General features: G+C 38.0%; 1 protein-coding gene across 1 annotated transcript; it reads left to right on the forward strand.

Annotated features, from left to right (window-relative positions):
- Positions 1-6,793: 6,793 nt before the first annotated feature.
- On the forward strand, positions 6,794-14,875 carry LOC123716039 (structural maintenance of chromosomes protein 2-like). The gene is given in 10 exon segments (XM_045671534.1): positions 6,794-6,933; positions 7,230-7,391; positions 8,548-8,658; positions 9,002-9,123; positions 9,471-9,627; positions 10,895-11,086; positions 12,194-12,329; positions 13,315-13,490; positions 14,466-14,629; positions 14,806-14,875. Coding segments are annotated over 8 exon segments (1,137 nt in total). The 5' UTR covers positions 6,794-6,933; positions 7,230-7,235; the 3' UTR covers positions 14,553-14,629; positions 14,806-14,875.
- Positions 14,876-16,240: the final 1,365 nt, after the last annotated feature.

The following is a 16,240-nucleotide window of genomic DNA, read 5'->3' on the forward strand; positions in this document are numbered from 1 at the left end:
CAGCCTCCCTAACCCCCTGATATCTTTTCCAACAAATCCCCTGTATTCTACTCCTTATAAAGCCCTGGTATACAAACCTCCTATCATCACAGACTGGTCTGATCAAAGGAGCCCCAGATACCACATTACAAAGCTATATTAATCAAAATTGGTCAAATCATCTTCTTATTTACACTGACGCATCAAAGCTGTCTCCAGATGGCTGTGTTGGTGCTGCCTGTTGGGTTCCTCGGTATAGAATTATCCTGAAATTTAAATGTCCTCCCGAGTCTTCAGTGTTCACAGAGGCCACAGCTCTATTGGAAGCAATCCTATTTGCACACTCCCATAACATACAACAAACAGCTATTTTGACAGACTCTTTAAGTTGTTTAATGTCCATTAAAGAAAACCCATTTCGTAGCAAATCACGTTTTCCTATTATACTAAAAATCAGGGAGACTGCTCTCTTGTAAGCAAAAAGGATTGTCTATCAAACTAGTTTGGATTCCTAGCCACTCAGGTATCCCAGGAAACGAGACTGCTGATTCAAGTGCCAAAGCAGCTGTTGAGTCAGATTCTCTAGATCATTTTAAAAATTCAGCTCAGGATCTTTGTTCTCTTGCAGACATATCTGGACAGAAGCTTGAAGACATTTTAGATGTCTTCTCCATCTACACGACACTGCCGAAGTACCTTGTGCTCAGTTGGCATAAATAAAAGCCATAAACAAGAAAAAAAAATTAGACGTGCAAAAAAAAGTAGACTTTATACATTATGACTATAGTCGACGCATTTTAAACTGAGTCGTTGGGCAATAGAATCATGTCCTAACAGTAGAAATGTGCACGCAATGCCACCCGTTATCGATACTTAGCTACCTGCGCACGCGGAGTCGATGCGTCATCGTGACGAAGGTCACGATTATTAGCACTCTGATCCTTACGAGTAAGGGTTTTTAGTTTTCTATAAATATAAGATTTTTTGTTATGAAACTCATTACATTATTTACGCTTCGTTACGCAATACGCACAGCGGAGGATTTATTTTCTAACGTGGTGTTGAAAAAAAAGAATGGTGACATCAACGCGTGTTAATTGAAAACTGACTGCGAAAAAAAAACTAGCCTCAATTTCAATAGTTCACGAGAACTTGCAGCACTGATTTGTGAGTTAGTGCAGCGACCTTTATCGATATGCACAGGCTAACAATGGTTACGCATATCACTTCTATAAGACCTGTAAGTGCGAGCGAGACAGACATATAAATATGATTACTGACCCGAAGCCTCAGTTCATAATACGTCGACTATAAATATTTAGTACCACACTAGTCAACTCACTCAACTCAACTATTGCTACACTAACTTAAAATAAGAATTACCGCATAAAACCCGTCTAAAAAATATAGCTCCTACGAATTGGACTCTCAGCATGGGTAATTGAGATACCCACATATTATCCTTCTTTAGTGGTCGTAAACATATTTAAACTCAGAAAAAAATTCAGATGCTTGTTTACACCTTTAGAATGCTATCAAATTGAATGTGTCGTAAATATATATTTATGAAAGTCAATTAGAGAGACAATTTTATTTGTTCACATTACAATGACAAGATTTAATTCTAAAAACTTTGGTATTGTTGACATAAAAAATATTTTATCAAATGTTTGCCTTTACCTTAAAAGTATAATTAGATTGTCATTTTTATTCTCAGTTCGAAGCGAATTAATATTAAATACAATGATCTGCATTAAATAAATTATCTAAAATCGTTGTCAATTAAAATTTTTTGTTTGATGTAAATTTTGGTTAATAGTGATAAAAGTGTAGGTGATTAGTACGTGTCGTCATGAAACAATAATTTGTTCTGAAAAGAACAGTTAATTGCGTTACCGTTAGGACAACTTTTTGCCGCGCCTCGATTTTATTGTCTACGCACCCTTCGCATCTTGGTACCACATGTTACCACTAGTGGCCAGGTAGGATAATTTTTGTATATAAATCTACAGTTTTTAAAAATTAAACTGGATGGAATGTGGAATGTCCACATTCCATCTTCACCTCTTCTCAACGAATTATTAGGAAGTTTTATTGTAACCAAATAAGGACCAATCAACCTAAACCAAAACTACCCTAAAGTGGTGACCCCGAGAAGAACACCAAGAAAATTGAAGATGACGAACACAGAAAATTCCGGTGCAGAGCGTCAAGTTTCATCACAACCGTCGAGCCAAGAAGTCTCCGGTATTTCACTGTCGCTCCGTGTGCCACCATTCTGGCGCGACCAGCCGCTCCTCTGGTTCTGCAGTTTCGAAGCAGCAACCGCCGATCTAAAACGAAGCCAGGCCCAGCTCGCCCAGATGGTCATCGCACAGCTTGAAAAGCAAGATATCCAAAACATCGCTGATCTCATTTGCTCGCCGCCGGAAGCAGATTACTACAACGCCATTAAAGACCGTTTAATATCGCTATACGAAGAATCTAACAGCGCACAAACGAAGAAGCTACTGTCGCAAGTTGAGCTTGGAGACCAGAAACCCAGCCAGCTGATGAGGCAAATGAAGCAGCTTAACAAGGACAAATTTCCTGAGAGCACCATCAAAATGATGTGGCTCGAGCATCTGCCGCCACACATTCGTTCCGTGCTATCCGTCAGCGAAGCGTTTAAAATCAAAACGACGCTTGACGACCTGACCTTGCTCGCGGACAAGATGATGTAAGTCCACATGCCGTCGCAACACATCGCTGCCGTCGCAACGCCTTTCACACCTGTAGCATCGCCACCAATTCCAGAACAATCAACCATCGACACCCTCATCGGTGAAATGAGAAGGTTGTCTTTGGAAGTTGCCGAGCTACGAGTACAACCGCGCGACAACTACCGCAACAGTCGTTCTCGCTACCATTTACAATCACGCTCGCGGAACGCATCAACAAAGCGCAACGAAAACCGACGAGAGTCACAGATGGAAGATCGAAGCCGGAAAAAATCTCCAATGCCGTACTGCTATTACCATCATCGCTATGGTATGGACGCGAAGAAATGCGCACCACCATGCAGTTTCAAGCCCATAAATCAGTCGGAAAACTAAAAGTAACGCTGGCCGCGGCGGGAACCGGCGTTACCGAATCATCACACCGCCTTTTCGTTACCGACAGGGTAACGAAACTTACCTTTTTGGTCGACACAGGAGCCAATATCTCCGTGCTACCAAAGACAAAAGGCTCACGCGAAAAACCACTGCCATTTCAACTCTACGCCGCCAACAACACGGTCATTCCAACATACGGAGAGAAGTCACTCCAACTTGATCTTAACCTCCGAAGACCATACACATGGAAATTCGTCGTAGCAGATGTGTCTAAGGCAATCCTGGGAGCAGATTTCTTGCAGCACCACCACCTCATTGTCGATGTAAAAAACCGAAGATTGATCGACGGGAAAACAAAGCTGGTAACAAACGCTCAACTCAGTACTGCAGACATACCTACAGTTCGTAGTATTGACATAGAGCAAAATTACCACAGCATACTAGCAGATTTCCCAGGCACAACCAGAATCACTTCAATGAAGCTTAGTCCCAAACATTCCGTTGAACACTTCATTGAAACAAATGGACCGCCCCTTCACTGCAAGCCACGCCCCATTGCACCGCATCGTTACGAAATGGTCAGGAAGGAATTCCAAAACATGATCGATCAAGGGTTATGCAGACCAAGCAAAAGCCCTTGGGCATCACCTCTTCACGTCGTGCCAAAGAAGAATGGAGACCTACGCGTGTGTGGCGATTACCGAAGGCTCAACGCCATAACCAAGCCCGATCGGTATCCCATACCACGTATACGTGACTTCACATACCAACTCGCAGGGAAGAAAATTTTCTCCACACTTGACCTCAATCGCGCGTACCAACAACTGCCAGTCAGCGAGCAAGATGTGGAGAAAACCGCCATCATCACACCTTTTGGTCTTTTCGAGTTTCCGCGCATGTGTCCTGGTCTAAAGAACGCCGGACAGACTTTCCAACGCTTTATTCACGAAGTACTGCGCGAACTCGACTTCGTATTCCCTTTCGTTGACGATCTACTCATAGCATCAATCGACGAGGAAGAGCACCGAAAACATCTACGCATCGTATTACAGCGACTAGAAGAATACGGCATCACCATCAACCCATCAAAATGTGTTTTCGGCCAGCCAACTGTGAAATTCCTCGGTCACCAAGTCACAGCGGAAGGAATACAGCCACCCCAAGAGAAGGTACAAGCTATTACAGACTTTCCAAAACCACAAACCGTAGAAGAACTACGACGTTTTCTCGGTATGATAAACTTTTACCGTGAAAATATCAAAGATGCCGCCACCATACAAGCGCCGTTAAATACCTACCTGCACAACGTCAAGAAGCGTGACAAAACTAAGATCGACTGGACCACTGAATCAACGCAAGCTTATGAAGCATGTAAAGAGAGCATAAAAAACGCCGCTTTACTTGCTCATCCGTCTCACCAGGCGACACTTGCTATATTCAGCGACGCTAGCGACAAAACAGCTGGTGCCGCACTCAATCAATTTATCTACAACTCATGGCAACCACTCGGCTATTTCTCGAAGAAATTCACCGACGCACAGACTCGCTACAGTACCTACGATCGAGAGCTACTCGCCATCTACATGGCTGTCAAACATTTCCGCAAAATGTTCGAGGGACGAGAAATAATTATATTTACCGACCACAAGCCGCTAACTTTCGCTTACATAAAAACAAATACAAACAGCGAATCACCGAGACGCACCCGACAGCTACTTTATATCAGCGAATTTACCACTGATATACGACACGTCAGTGGATCTCAAAATGCAGCCGCAGATGCATTATCACGTGTCGAAGCAATCACCTGTCCATCGCCGATTGACTACAATCTACTTGCAGAAGCTCAAGAACGCGATAGCGATACCATTAAAGCACTCAGTCTACAGAGCAACTTATGTTTCAAGAAAGTCAACCTGCCCGTCTCAAATATCAAATTACACTGCGAAACTTCAACCTCACAGTTACGTCCGTACCTACCAGAAGAATACCGACGTACCGCATTCAACGCAGTACATAACGTTAGCCACCCTGGAATGACCTCTGAAAGACTACGAGAAAATTAATTACGCAACGTTACTTTTGGCCCTCAATGAACGCAGACGTCGGCAAGTGGGCAAAAGTATGCCTACAGTGTCAGCGCGCTAAAATACAACGCCACACATCAAGTCAATTCAAGTCGCCAAAGCGGTATACGAAGGTTGGATTTCCCGTTTCGGTTGTCCTGTAACAATAACAACGGACCAAGGACGCCAATTCGAAAGCAGAGTATTTGCATCTCTTTCTCGCTTACTAGGAATCGAAAAAACGCGTACAACTTCATACCACGCACAGTGTAACGGTATCATCGAACGATGGCACCGTGTCCTTAAAGCCGCATTAAAGGCAAGACTACAGACCGCAAGAAGCTGGATCAACGAGCTACCAACCGTCCTACTCGGATTACGCGCCGCTATGCGAAGTGACACCGGCGTAAGCGCCGCCCAACTTACCTACGGATGCAACATACGCTTACCCGGTGATTTCTTATCAACGACCCGCAATGATGTCATCATGGACTCTGGCTACATCGATCAGCTGCGCGACGCAATACGTAACTTGCAACCAATGCCGAGTCAACCACACAGCAACACAAAACCCATATTCGTTCACCGCGACCTGCAATCATGTGAATACGTATTCGTACGCATAGACGCCGTAAAGAAGCCATTACAAGCACCTTACGACGGACCCTATCGCGTGCTGAAACGAGACAGTAAGATATTCACGCTGCAGTTACCTAACCGTGAAATGAATATCTCTATCGACAGACTCAAACCTGCCTACACTATCGCCGAGCAAGATGTGCCTACTGATACAACGACGAGTACCTGCAACAAGCAAATCACATCAAGTGCGAACGAACTACATGAACCATCAAATAGCCTGAAACATCAAAATGACAACAACCTGAAACAACAAGACACTGGGAACACCTCAATACCTACAAGAACAACTCGCCGAGTCCGCGTTATACGCCTGCCGGTACGCTTCGCTAGAGGGGGAATCCTGTAGGTGATTAGTACGTGTCGTCATGAAACAATAATTTGTTCTGAAAAGAACAGTTAATTGCGTTACCGTTAGGACAACTTTTTGCCGCGCCTCGATTTTATTGTCTACGCACCCTTCGCATCTTGGTACCACATGTTACCACTAGTGGCCAGGTAGGATAATTTTTGTATATAAATCTACAGTTTTTAAAAATTAAACACATTCCACATTCCATCTTCACCTCTTCTCAACGAATTATTAGGAAGTTTTATTGTAACCAAATAAGGACCAATCAACCTAAACCAAAACTACCCTAAAAAAGTATACACAATTTTGTGGTTTCAGCTGTCATTTCGTTATTTGATAATTTGAAACTGTAAGTTGTAACTGACATTTGGATATTTATTTGGTTTAACGGCAGATACGCGCGAATGCCAATAATTGTTTAATATTTATAATTATTTAAAAAAGAATTAAGAGCGTTTGTTTATAATAATAAAATGTATATTAAGTCTATTGTTCTTGACGGTTTTAAATCGTATGGCAATAGAGTTGAGGTCACCGGTTTCGACCCAGAATTCAATGCGATTACAGGCTTGAATGGCACTGGAAAATCCAATATCCTAGATTCAATATGTTTTGTGCTTGGTATTACCAACCTTTCAAATGTAAATTTAAAAACTTTCTACTAAAGTGGTTATACTATAACTAAAATATCCTGTATAATTATTGCGTAGTCAACCTGTTGTTTATACATTATATATGCAAGCCTGAATGAATGCAAAAGGATATAAAATATTAATGAAACTACAACTCTTAACTTGCGTTGGTAGGTGCGTCCGGAAATAATTTAAGAATTGACATACAAACATGGACAGGCTGGTATCACAAAGGCCACAGTGAGCATCACATTTGACAACAAAAATAAACAGCAAAGTCCAATTGGTTGATTTGATTGGTTGATGGTTGATTCTCATAATCATGATGAAATTACAGTTACCAGACACTTGTTATAACCTCTCCATTACCAATAGTTTCATTTGTACTCTTAAGATCTATGTTTTTTTAAATCCCTGCTGACAGGAGAGCTGTAATAATATCATCTTTTCAATTCATACTTTACAGGTTGTAATGGGTGGCAAAAACAAATATTTAATAAATGGGATTAATGTCCAGAACAAGAGGGTAACAGATCTATTCAGCTCAGTACAGCTAAATGTCAACAATCCACACTTTCTCATAATGCAAGGAAGAATTATTAAAGTATAGAACATGAAACCACCTGAGGTATGTGTGAATATAATTACTTAGGTCTTCCAATGGTATCATGTCTTGATACCAAGTGAGTCTTGTGTATGTTTTCCTATTTACTATTTTTTTATCAGTTTAATTGGCATCAATTTACCTGATTAAAAAGTTTAAGTTTGAAGGAGTTATATTATTTATTTATTCCACATTATTATTCTATCTTAACAGTTACTCCTAATGCAGTATAACATAGATGTGATAGAACTCAGTCGTGTACAAACTAATAGGTCTACCTCAATATAAATTTTGTTTATTAAGTATTTGTATGCCTCGCGTTAGTGGCGCTTCGCTAACCAAATTGGAATGTGCACACTGTAGATCGCAGAAGTCCAACTGCCTCAGGTTTTTACTTAGTACCCATAGACCCAGTCTCTCCATTATCTTCAGATTATGAACCTAACCCGTAAGTATTATAAATAAACACACTGAAAGAGGTTGCTCTCTTCTGGGTTGTGGCTGGTCATAACCCACCATGCCCCGAACAAACAGGGTACATAAGCAGATACAAGGTATACACTCCATACAGTCTCTTGTAGAGGTAATGGGTGAATTTATTTTGTACTTGCTCTAACAGGAGACTGTATTTAGCCTCATATCCAAGTGACTTCTAACTAATGCATTGTATAAAATTTGTATTGCACTAATATTAGTAAAGCCACAAGCTATTTTTAATATGAACCCCAGGTTTCTGAAAGCCTTTTTACATGTCTTATCTACATGGTGCGCAGATGAAAGACCTCTGAGACTATAGCCAATGTTAGACCACTAATGGTATAATTAGTTATTATGTAATAAGATATGACTGCATTTCGCCAAATTAACTTCTAATATATTTCTCCTGCTACAATTAACCAACGCAATCAATGATTTCCTGCAGCCATATGCAGTCATCTGTACTCCCTATGGGCATGTACAGTTTAACATCATCAGCATATAGCAAGCACTTTGCATTCTTGATAACTTTTGATAGGTTATCAGACATTCCAACGCTCCCAAATTACTGGCTTGTGGTCACGCCTGATCTCGTAAAGTAAGTCTGACCTACACCAATTTAAACTCTTGTTTAAATGTTATTTTTAACAAAAGTTTAAATTACCAATTATTCATATATATTTAAACAATATAAAATTTTAAGATTTTATCAATGGTGGAAGAGGCAACAGGAACAAGAATGTATGAGACTAAAAAACAAGGAGCTCAGAAAATGATTGAAAAGAAAGATGCAAAACTGAGAGAGTTAAATGATGTACGTATCTGTTTTTGTTTGGTGTAGTACCAAGTAGTAAATATATATATTCTTACAGTATTTTGCATTAAGATAAATACTTATTAAATAATCAAAGTAGGTAGTGTTTTATTATTATCAAATTATAATAGTAAAATTTAGGGATTCCTTTTGTATATTAGTTTGTATGCAAAAAAAATTCAACCAACCACAAAAGATTATTGCATTCCTAGTAGTTTCAACTATTAAAGAAAACATACTATATATATATATTATATTATTCTAAAGACCCTGAAATTTATTGAAGTATTATTTAAAAAAAATCTTTGAATGTTTCTTACCTTTTTAACACTTTCTTTCACAGATAATTCGTGAGGATATAGCACCAAAGTTGCAAAAGCTACAAGTTGAAAGATCCCAGTTTCAAGAGTAACAAAAGGTTGTGCGAGAATTCGAAAATTTGACACGTCTTCATGTTGCCTGGCAGTTAGTGTCTCTTTTTTTAATTGTATTTATTTAAGCAAAATAAAGTATTTTCAGACTAATAATCATATTAATAATATGAAATTATATAATTTTGTTGGTTTTACATTAGATTAAAATGAAGTCAAATATAATATTGTAATAAAATAATTGTAGTCAACTTTGCATGATCATATCATAAGAAATAATTTAATACTATAACAGAATAATTGTAGGGAATGGAAATTGTATTGTTTTTACATTCGTGAATGTAAAAACAATACATGGAACAATTCAAGACCACAATACAAGAATATGTCCTGTTTTTTTCTTAGTAAAGTTATCATTGATTATGAAATTTCAAATGCTAGGTATGTAACAGCTGAAGAGAATGTGGTGGAAGCCAACAATAAAGTAACTGAAGTAAAGAATGACATAAAGCAAAAGCAAGATAACATTGAGGGTAATATTGCACGAGCAACAGAGGTTGACCAAGAAGTGGCTAAGCTTAATCAGAAACTTGATGAGGTAGGAAAATTGTTTTTATTAATAAATAATTAATAGTAAATGTCGCCTTTTTTGGTACAAATTATAGATTTTTTATGAACTGAATGATCTTTTTAATACAGTTGCTCAAATAGTAGCGTATTGCAGGGACGTATAGCGTTTGGGATGTGTGCTATTACACACTCGTGCGTTCTCTTTCCTAACTGTCGAAACAGTGTCTATTAAGAAAAAAACCAACCACGAAGTTTTTACTTAAAAAAAATCGTAGAAGTTTTTATGATTCATGCAAATATTTTTATAAAGAAACAACTAATTTGTTTCAATATCAGATTGAATGATTTGATTCAATGAGTTCGGTTAGGTTTCATTTCATTTCATCTCATTAAATTTCATTTTCATTTCATATCAATCAAAAAATTCTACTGAAGACTATATACGCCAGTATGGGCATAGTTCCCTTTGCCTACCCAGAAAAAGAAAACAAAAAAAAAATCTCTTCTTATATTCTTTTACGGTTGGCGCAAAAATGTTCTTGCGAGTTTAATTGTTTGTTACGAAAAATGAGTAATTCCGACGATATTTTATTTGAATGTGGTGTTACCAACGGAACTCAGTATAATTGCACAAAATGCTTCGGAGAACATTTTACCGGAAAGGTACAAAAGTCGCTACATATACGACTCGATTGCGTGGAGAGAAGAGAAAAAGCAAATAGCAATAATTTTCGCAACTGTATTAAATAGTTGTTCAGTACACGTGCGGAACCGTCATTGCAATTTGTTCCGACTGTGTCAACCCTCACCTTCGCTGCGCCTCGGCTCGGGTAGACAATTGTCGGAACTCTTTGCAATGACAAGCTTTCCGCACTCGTAATGAAATAGAACGGTGTAGAACCATTTAGCAACTGTTGTATATATTTAAAATATAAATATAAATAATATACTAATATATAATATAACTCATTATTATCGGTTTCAATTTTCCCCCTTTGTGTATGTTTGTAGATTTTAATAATTATACGGGTTGAAAATGTTCTTTATACTAAACTAATATAAGGTATTACAAATTACATATAAACAGTATTTATTGTTTACTTTCATATAATAAGTATCAAAATGTGGTTTAGAAGTCGGTTTTCAGTTATCCAATCAAGCTTAGAATACTAATTAATCCGAAAAAAATATTATTTATATGAGAATCGAATTATCCAGGATTATCCGCCACATATGCTAACCCTGATCGTATGTTTTTTACACCTCAATTAGATTTTTTGACAAAATTTTTGTAGGAAAGTGGCAGTGTACTAAAAGACCTCGAGACTGAATTGCAAGCGGCAGAGAAGTCAGATGCAAGTATGGCGGCCGCGCACCGCGCTGCGAAGGAAGCTGTCACAGCCAGCGAAGCTAAGGCGAAGTTGTTGCGACGCGCATTAGCCGATGATAAAACTGCACTCGCTGATAAAAGGGCAGTCCTTACTCAGGTATAATGTTCTTTAAACTAGTGTTGTTATTAAAAACACTCATGTATTTGGTTTCGATAATATACCCTAATAATAATATACCTAACGGGTTCAAATTTGTTTGTCAAAATATTATTAGGATATTCAGGCTCTTATTCTAGAACACCAATCAATCACGAATCATATATGCCAGAGCTCAAAATGAGATTATAACTTAAGATACGATTCGAAATACGGACCCTAACATTCTAAATCCTAACCTAGAATAACTATTAAAAGAGCTCCTCCCTCGAATTTCGGCAACGCACCCATTAAAATGGGTGTCCATAGGCTGCGATCGCTGCCCATAGGACGCCCAAAAAGGGACAGGCAGGCTTATTTGCCCTATCCTAAAAATAAAAGTTGCCTTAGTATGTTAGAAGAGTGTATGAAACTGTTTTTAATTACAAAAAAAAAATCTTCAACCATAAATTCATGTCATTAAATGTAACCACTTTAAGCAAAAAGCTTGTATTATCAGATCCCACCTGGATTGGGTGACAGTAACACTCCTTATTAAAAACTCGCTTTTTTGTAACCCTTAGGCAACAGGTATTTAAACTACTACTTACATAAACCGAATATCCAAAATTTAAATGTGATTAGTCTTCCAAATGCTCGTAGCCGCTATTTGACGTGCTTGAATTCGAGTGTGTGTGAATATTATTAATAATTATTTATTTATTGCATAAATGATCTTAATATCCAGGAAGTTGGTGTGGTGGAAATACAAACTGTACCGTCCACCAGGACATTGAACATATTTAAATCATTAATATATATACTAAGGCCTGTGACATATAAAGTATCAAACCATTAAATTAATTTCAACCACTTTACACATTTTCACCTTGATCGACTTAGTTTCTATTTTGTAAACAGATGCTAAGAGTTTGTTAATTTATTTAGCATGTTGCTCAACGATAGACATGGTGGTACCATACCATTTCCTTATAAATAAAAAACTACTTAAAAGAGTTGTTGAGGGCCCGCTTTATGCCCGCTCTACGCACTTGATTTGGGAACTGGCAGCTTATGTAAATTCAGACTAATATGAATAAATAAATTTTGATTGAAATGTAATTGTAGGCATCTTCGACGTTCGATAATCTCCGCAGTGCGAGCGAGGCTCAAACTCAGGCTCTGGCCGAAGCACAAGCTCAATTCCTGGCGGTCAGTACAGGACAGGAAGATGCGGGGGAATCTTTACAGAACCAGCTCATGGGTATATATTTAAACAAAATTACTTTTGCATTATTTTGAAGCTCCTGTGTTCACATTTATTGCATACAAAATCAGGATGGATACGATTTCTGGAGAAAAAATATTTTTCCTGGTTGGTAAGTCTTATAAAAATCAATTATGTCGGCCCATGTAATATTGCTTAAAGTGCTTAAATGCTTAGGTTTAAATTTATGCTATGATATGTTAATTAAAAAACTATATATAACAACACTGAAGAGATTGTGCATTTTATGGCGTTATAGAGAGTTGTCGTTAATGGAGAGAAGAAAAACGTACCGCCAACGCCATCACTTACACGTGCAAGCAATCATAATTTGTAAACAAAAGAAAGAATTTCTCAGAAAGTTCGTATGCATGATGCCGACAGTCGAGTTTATTGCGAGCTAGGATAATAAAGCGACAAAAGAACGCAGACAGTTGCGCAGTTTTTTAACTTAAAAAGTACTTTATTACTCAATTGTTGTCGTTATTGAGAGATGCTGTAATGCTATGTAGAGTGTATCATTGTATGGAAGATAAGCTAAACTAACCAAAGCCAATTGATTTCGACGCTTTGGTGAGTTCGTAGTTAAATCGAGGGACGTTAGATGGAGTTTACAGTTTACACTATATATGATTATTAAGCTTTAAAAGAAAGAAGTATTGTTTACAATTGTATTGTATTCTCTTGTCTTATATTCATTTTCATATAAATCTTATCTCTTAAATCATTTGCAGATACAATATAAACGGCGATTACAGAAGCTCCTGAATTAAAAGAATTGAAATACATATTTAGTAAAAGTTTAATCTAAAAAAGTATTCACTAAGTACAGAAGTTGCTAAAGTAGTTACTCATAATGAAATTCTAAGCCATTTCGCCTTGGAATTCCAGCATTGCTGAATAACAGCATTTTTTTGTAAATGTTGCTTGTATTGTTTGTAATTGGAAATCAGTGGTGGAATGTTCTATGTTTTTTTCTCAGCCGCAAAACAGCAAGCACCGTAGGCGTCTACCAGAATCTCTCAGAGCATGATGGAGAAGAGTCATGCTGAAGAGCGGCTGACGGGTCTGGAACGTGAGTTCAGCTCAAGTAGCTCTCAACACCGACGGGACTTGGAAACTATTGCCGAACAACAAGCTGTTGTCGACCGGCTGCAGGTATATGCCATACAAAAACTTATAAATATTGATATTAATTATGACCCGTTCTAGGACGATCCATAAAAAATATTTTAATAATTAATTAAAAAATACAGGGACTGAGAGTCTTCATATCGATGTGAAGATACACAAAGACCAAGGACAGTTTAAGGAAAAGGTTCAATAACTAAAACTTATATAATACTACTAAAATGTGTAACATAATGTAATAAAAAATAAATGTTTATTATATATGTCGGCGAGGTTGCGTTAAAGTGATCATAGATGTCGTTATTAGTTGTTTAAAAAAAGCGTCAAATGCTCCCTGTTTCAGAGATGGCTTTTGAATGAGGTCTGTGTACGATTCGAAAGTGGGGACGTAACGGGTCGAGAGGTGGTCGCCGACCACCGGTCGGTCAGTTTCGTTTTCGACAGAATCCAGCGAAGTCGTACGCAGAACTCACAGCGCTATAAATCTAAATTCGAAATATGCCACGTGGCGTTGAAAGCGACGGCGGTTGTTCTCACGAACTACTCGGGGACACTTGTACCGCGCCATATAAATTATAAATGAATATGCGTGTGCTATATAGTCTGTATATTTTCCGGTGGTACCTTTTTTATAAGGAATTTAGAGAGTCTAGAACAATATTATTTATTTACATTGCACATAAGAGTAACAATAAACATGTTCGGTAATATCTCAAAAGGCTGAGTGTAACAGAACGCCTTATACTGAATGATTACAGGGGTGTGGGTGGAGTGGGTTTTAATCTGAACAGATTGTTGCAACAATTTTATTTAAAAATGTAGATTCTTAATTAATATTATTTACTGATGACCTCAACGAGAGAGTGCCGAAAGATAACTGGCGCGACAGCTATGCGCACTAATATACCTTTTTATTTTCTACGCGTCATTTCATTTATTTACAAAAATTCAATACTTTTTTTCATATTAAATATCAACATGATTGCTTTTTTTCCTGTATAGAGTCAGCTATCTGAAATGAGTTTTAATGAGGCTCAATGCACCGAGACTAAGGAACGTCTACGCACTCTACAAAGGTCGCGCCGATGACTTGGCCTCGAGGCTACAACGCTGTAACTTCCGCTATACACCGCCACAACTGAACTTCGACTCTAATAGAGTTGCTGGTATGTAATAATAAAATTAAAATAGATAAAAAAACGAGTTTTTCCTTATAATGTTTTCCCTCATCGTACGTCGAGTGTTAAATGAGCACATAGAAAGTTTAGTAATTAGTACAGCATAATTATCATACGGATTCTTATTAACCTAAGTTACTAGTAGAACCTAAAATAAATTTCAGGCACGGACTGCAGACTGATCGACGTCGTCCATGACAAATACTGTACTGCACTTGAGACTGCGGCTGGTGGAAGAGTGAGTTGTTCTTTATAATGTATTTTATTCAAACTATTTATTATTTGATGATTTGTATTAGTCTCGATTATTTCTTGTCTTTTTGATTGATGATTTACTTTATATTGATTTAATATTTAATGTTTTTATACACATTGTCATTGCCACTACCACACCTTTTACAAGTACCGGCACGAAACTCTAGCGCTGACCATTATTGCGCAGAAGTAAAAAATAAGGTACCTGAGGGGGGGGGGCTATCGGAATGAAGAGCGGGCGCGCGTAGCGTCGATTGGCTCTCCAGTCGCATTCCGTCCCCCGTACCGATACGACGCCCCGCGCACATATGGGATGATGTACAGTCGCGTCATTAATATTATTGTTACTGTTGTAACGGTAAGAAACATCTCCAATCAAGTCAAAAGTTCTGATTTGATCACAGTGTTCAGAACACCTGGCAAAAAACGTTCCAGAACAAAACCGGTCACAAATATCGACAACTTCGACCAAGGAGTAATAAAGAGAACCATTAATAACTTTCACAAGACAAATAATGAACTTCTGACCACCGGAAAGCTTAAAAAGCAGCTAGAAGATGACATAAATTTCAAAGGTTCAGAAGGAAGTCTTCGGCGAATAGTTAAGAGTTTGGGATTTCGGTGGAAAAACACCGAAAACAACCGGAAAGTGCTGATTGAGACTTCTAACATCTTAGTAACTTATAATATCGAATATTTAAGGAAAATAAAGCAATATCGCCAAGAGGGAAAGCCTATTGTTTATACAGACGAATCTTACGTAGATTCATCGCACTCTTCTTCAAAAGCCTGGACCGATGGTACTACTAAGGGGCTTAAGAAACCTATTTCGAAAGGACAGCGAGTTGTCATTGTCCACGCATGGTCTGATACTGGGTTTATACCTAATGCGTTGCTGACTTTTAAAGCAGGAACCAAATCAGGCGACTACTACGACAATATGAATTTTGAAAAAGGTATACAGTACGGGGAAATATATTTGAAACCTCAGTTATACAATTTAATAAAGATCAACAAAAATAAATTTAAACATTTTCGATTGATCGAATCCTAGCTGAACGAGGTGATCAGGTACTGAGAATACCACCATACCACCCCGACCTAAATCCGATTGAAATGGCATGGTCGGATATTAAACAATATGTAGGCAGCAAAAATATAAAATTCAGTGTCAGTAAATGTATAGACCTAATACAAGAAAAGGTTTTACTAATGGGTACATGGGATTGGCAAAAGTTGTGTAAAAAGTTGAAGGATATAGAAGAGCAACATGCAAAGAGTGATCATGTCGTGGATTTGGTAACAGAACAATTCATTATTCATGTCGATGGAGATAGTTCCGAG

Source organism: Pieris brassicae, chromosome 11 (genome assembly GCF_905147105.1).
Source record: "Pieris brassicae chromosome 11, ilPieBrab1.1, whole genome shotgun sequence".
Classification (NCBI taxonomy): domain Eukaryota; kingdom Metazoa; phylum Arthropoda; class Insecta; order Lepidoptera; family Pieridae; genus Pieris; species Pieris brassicae.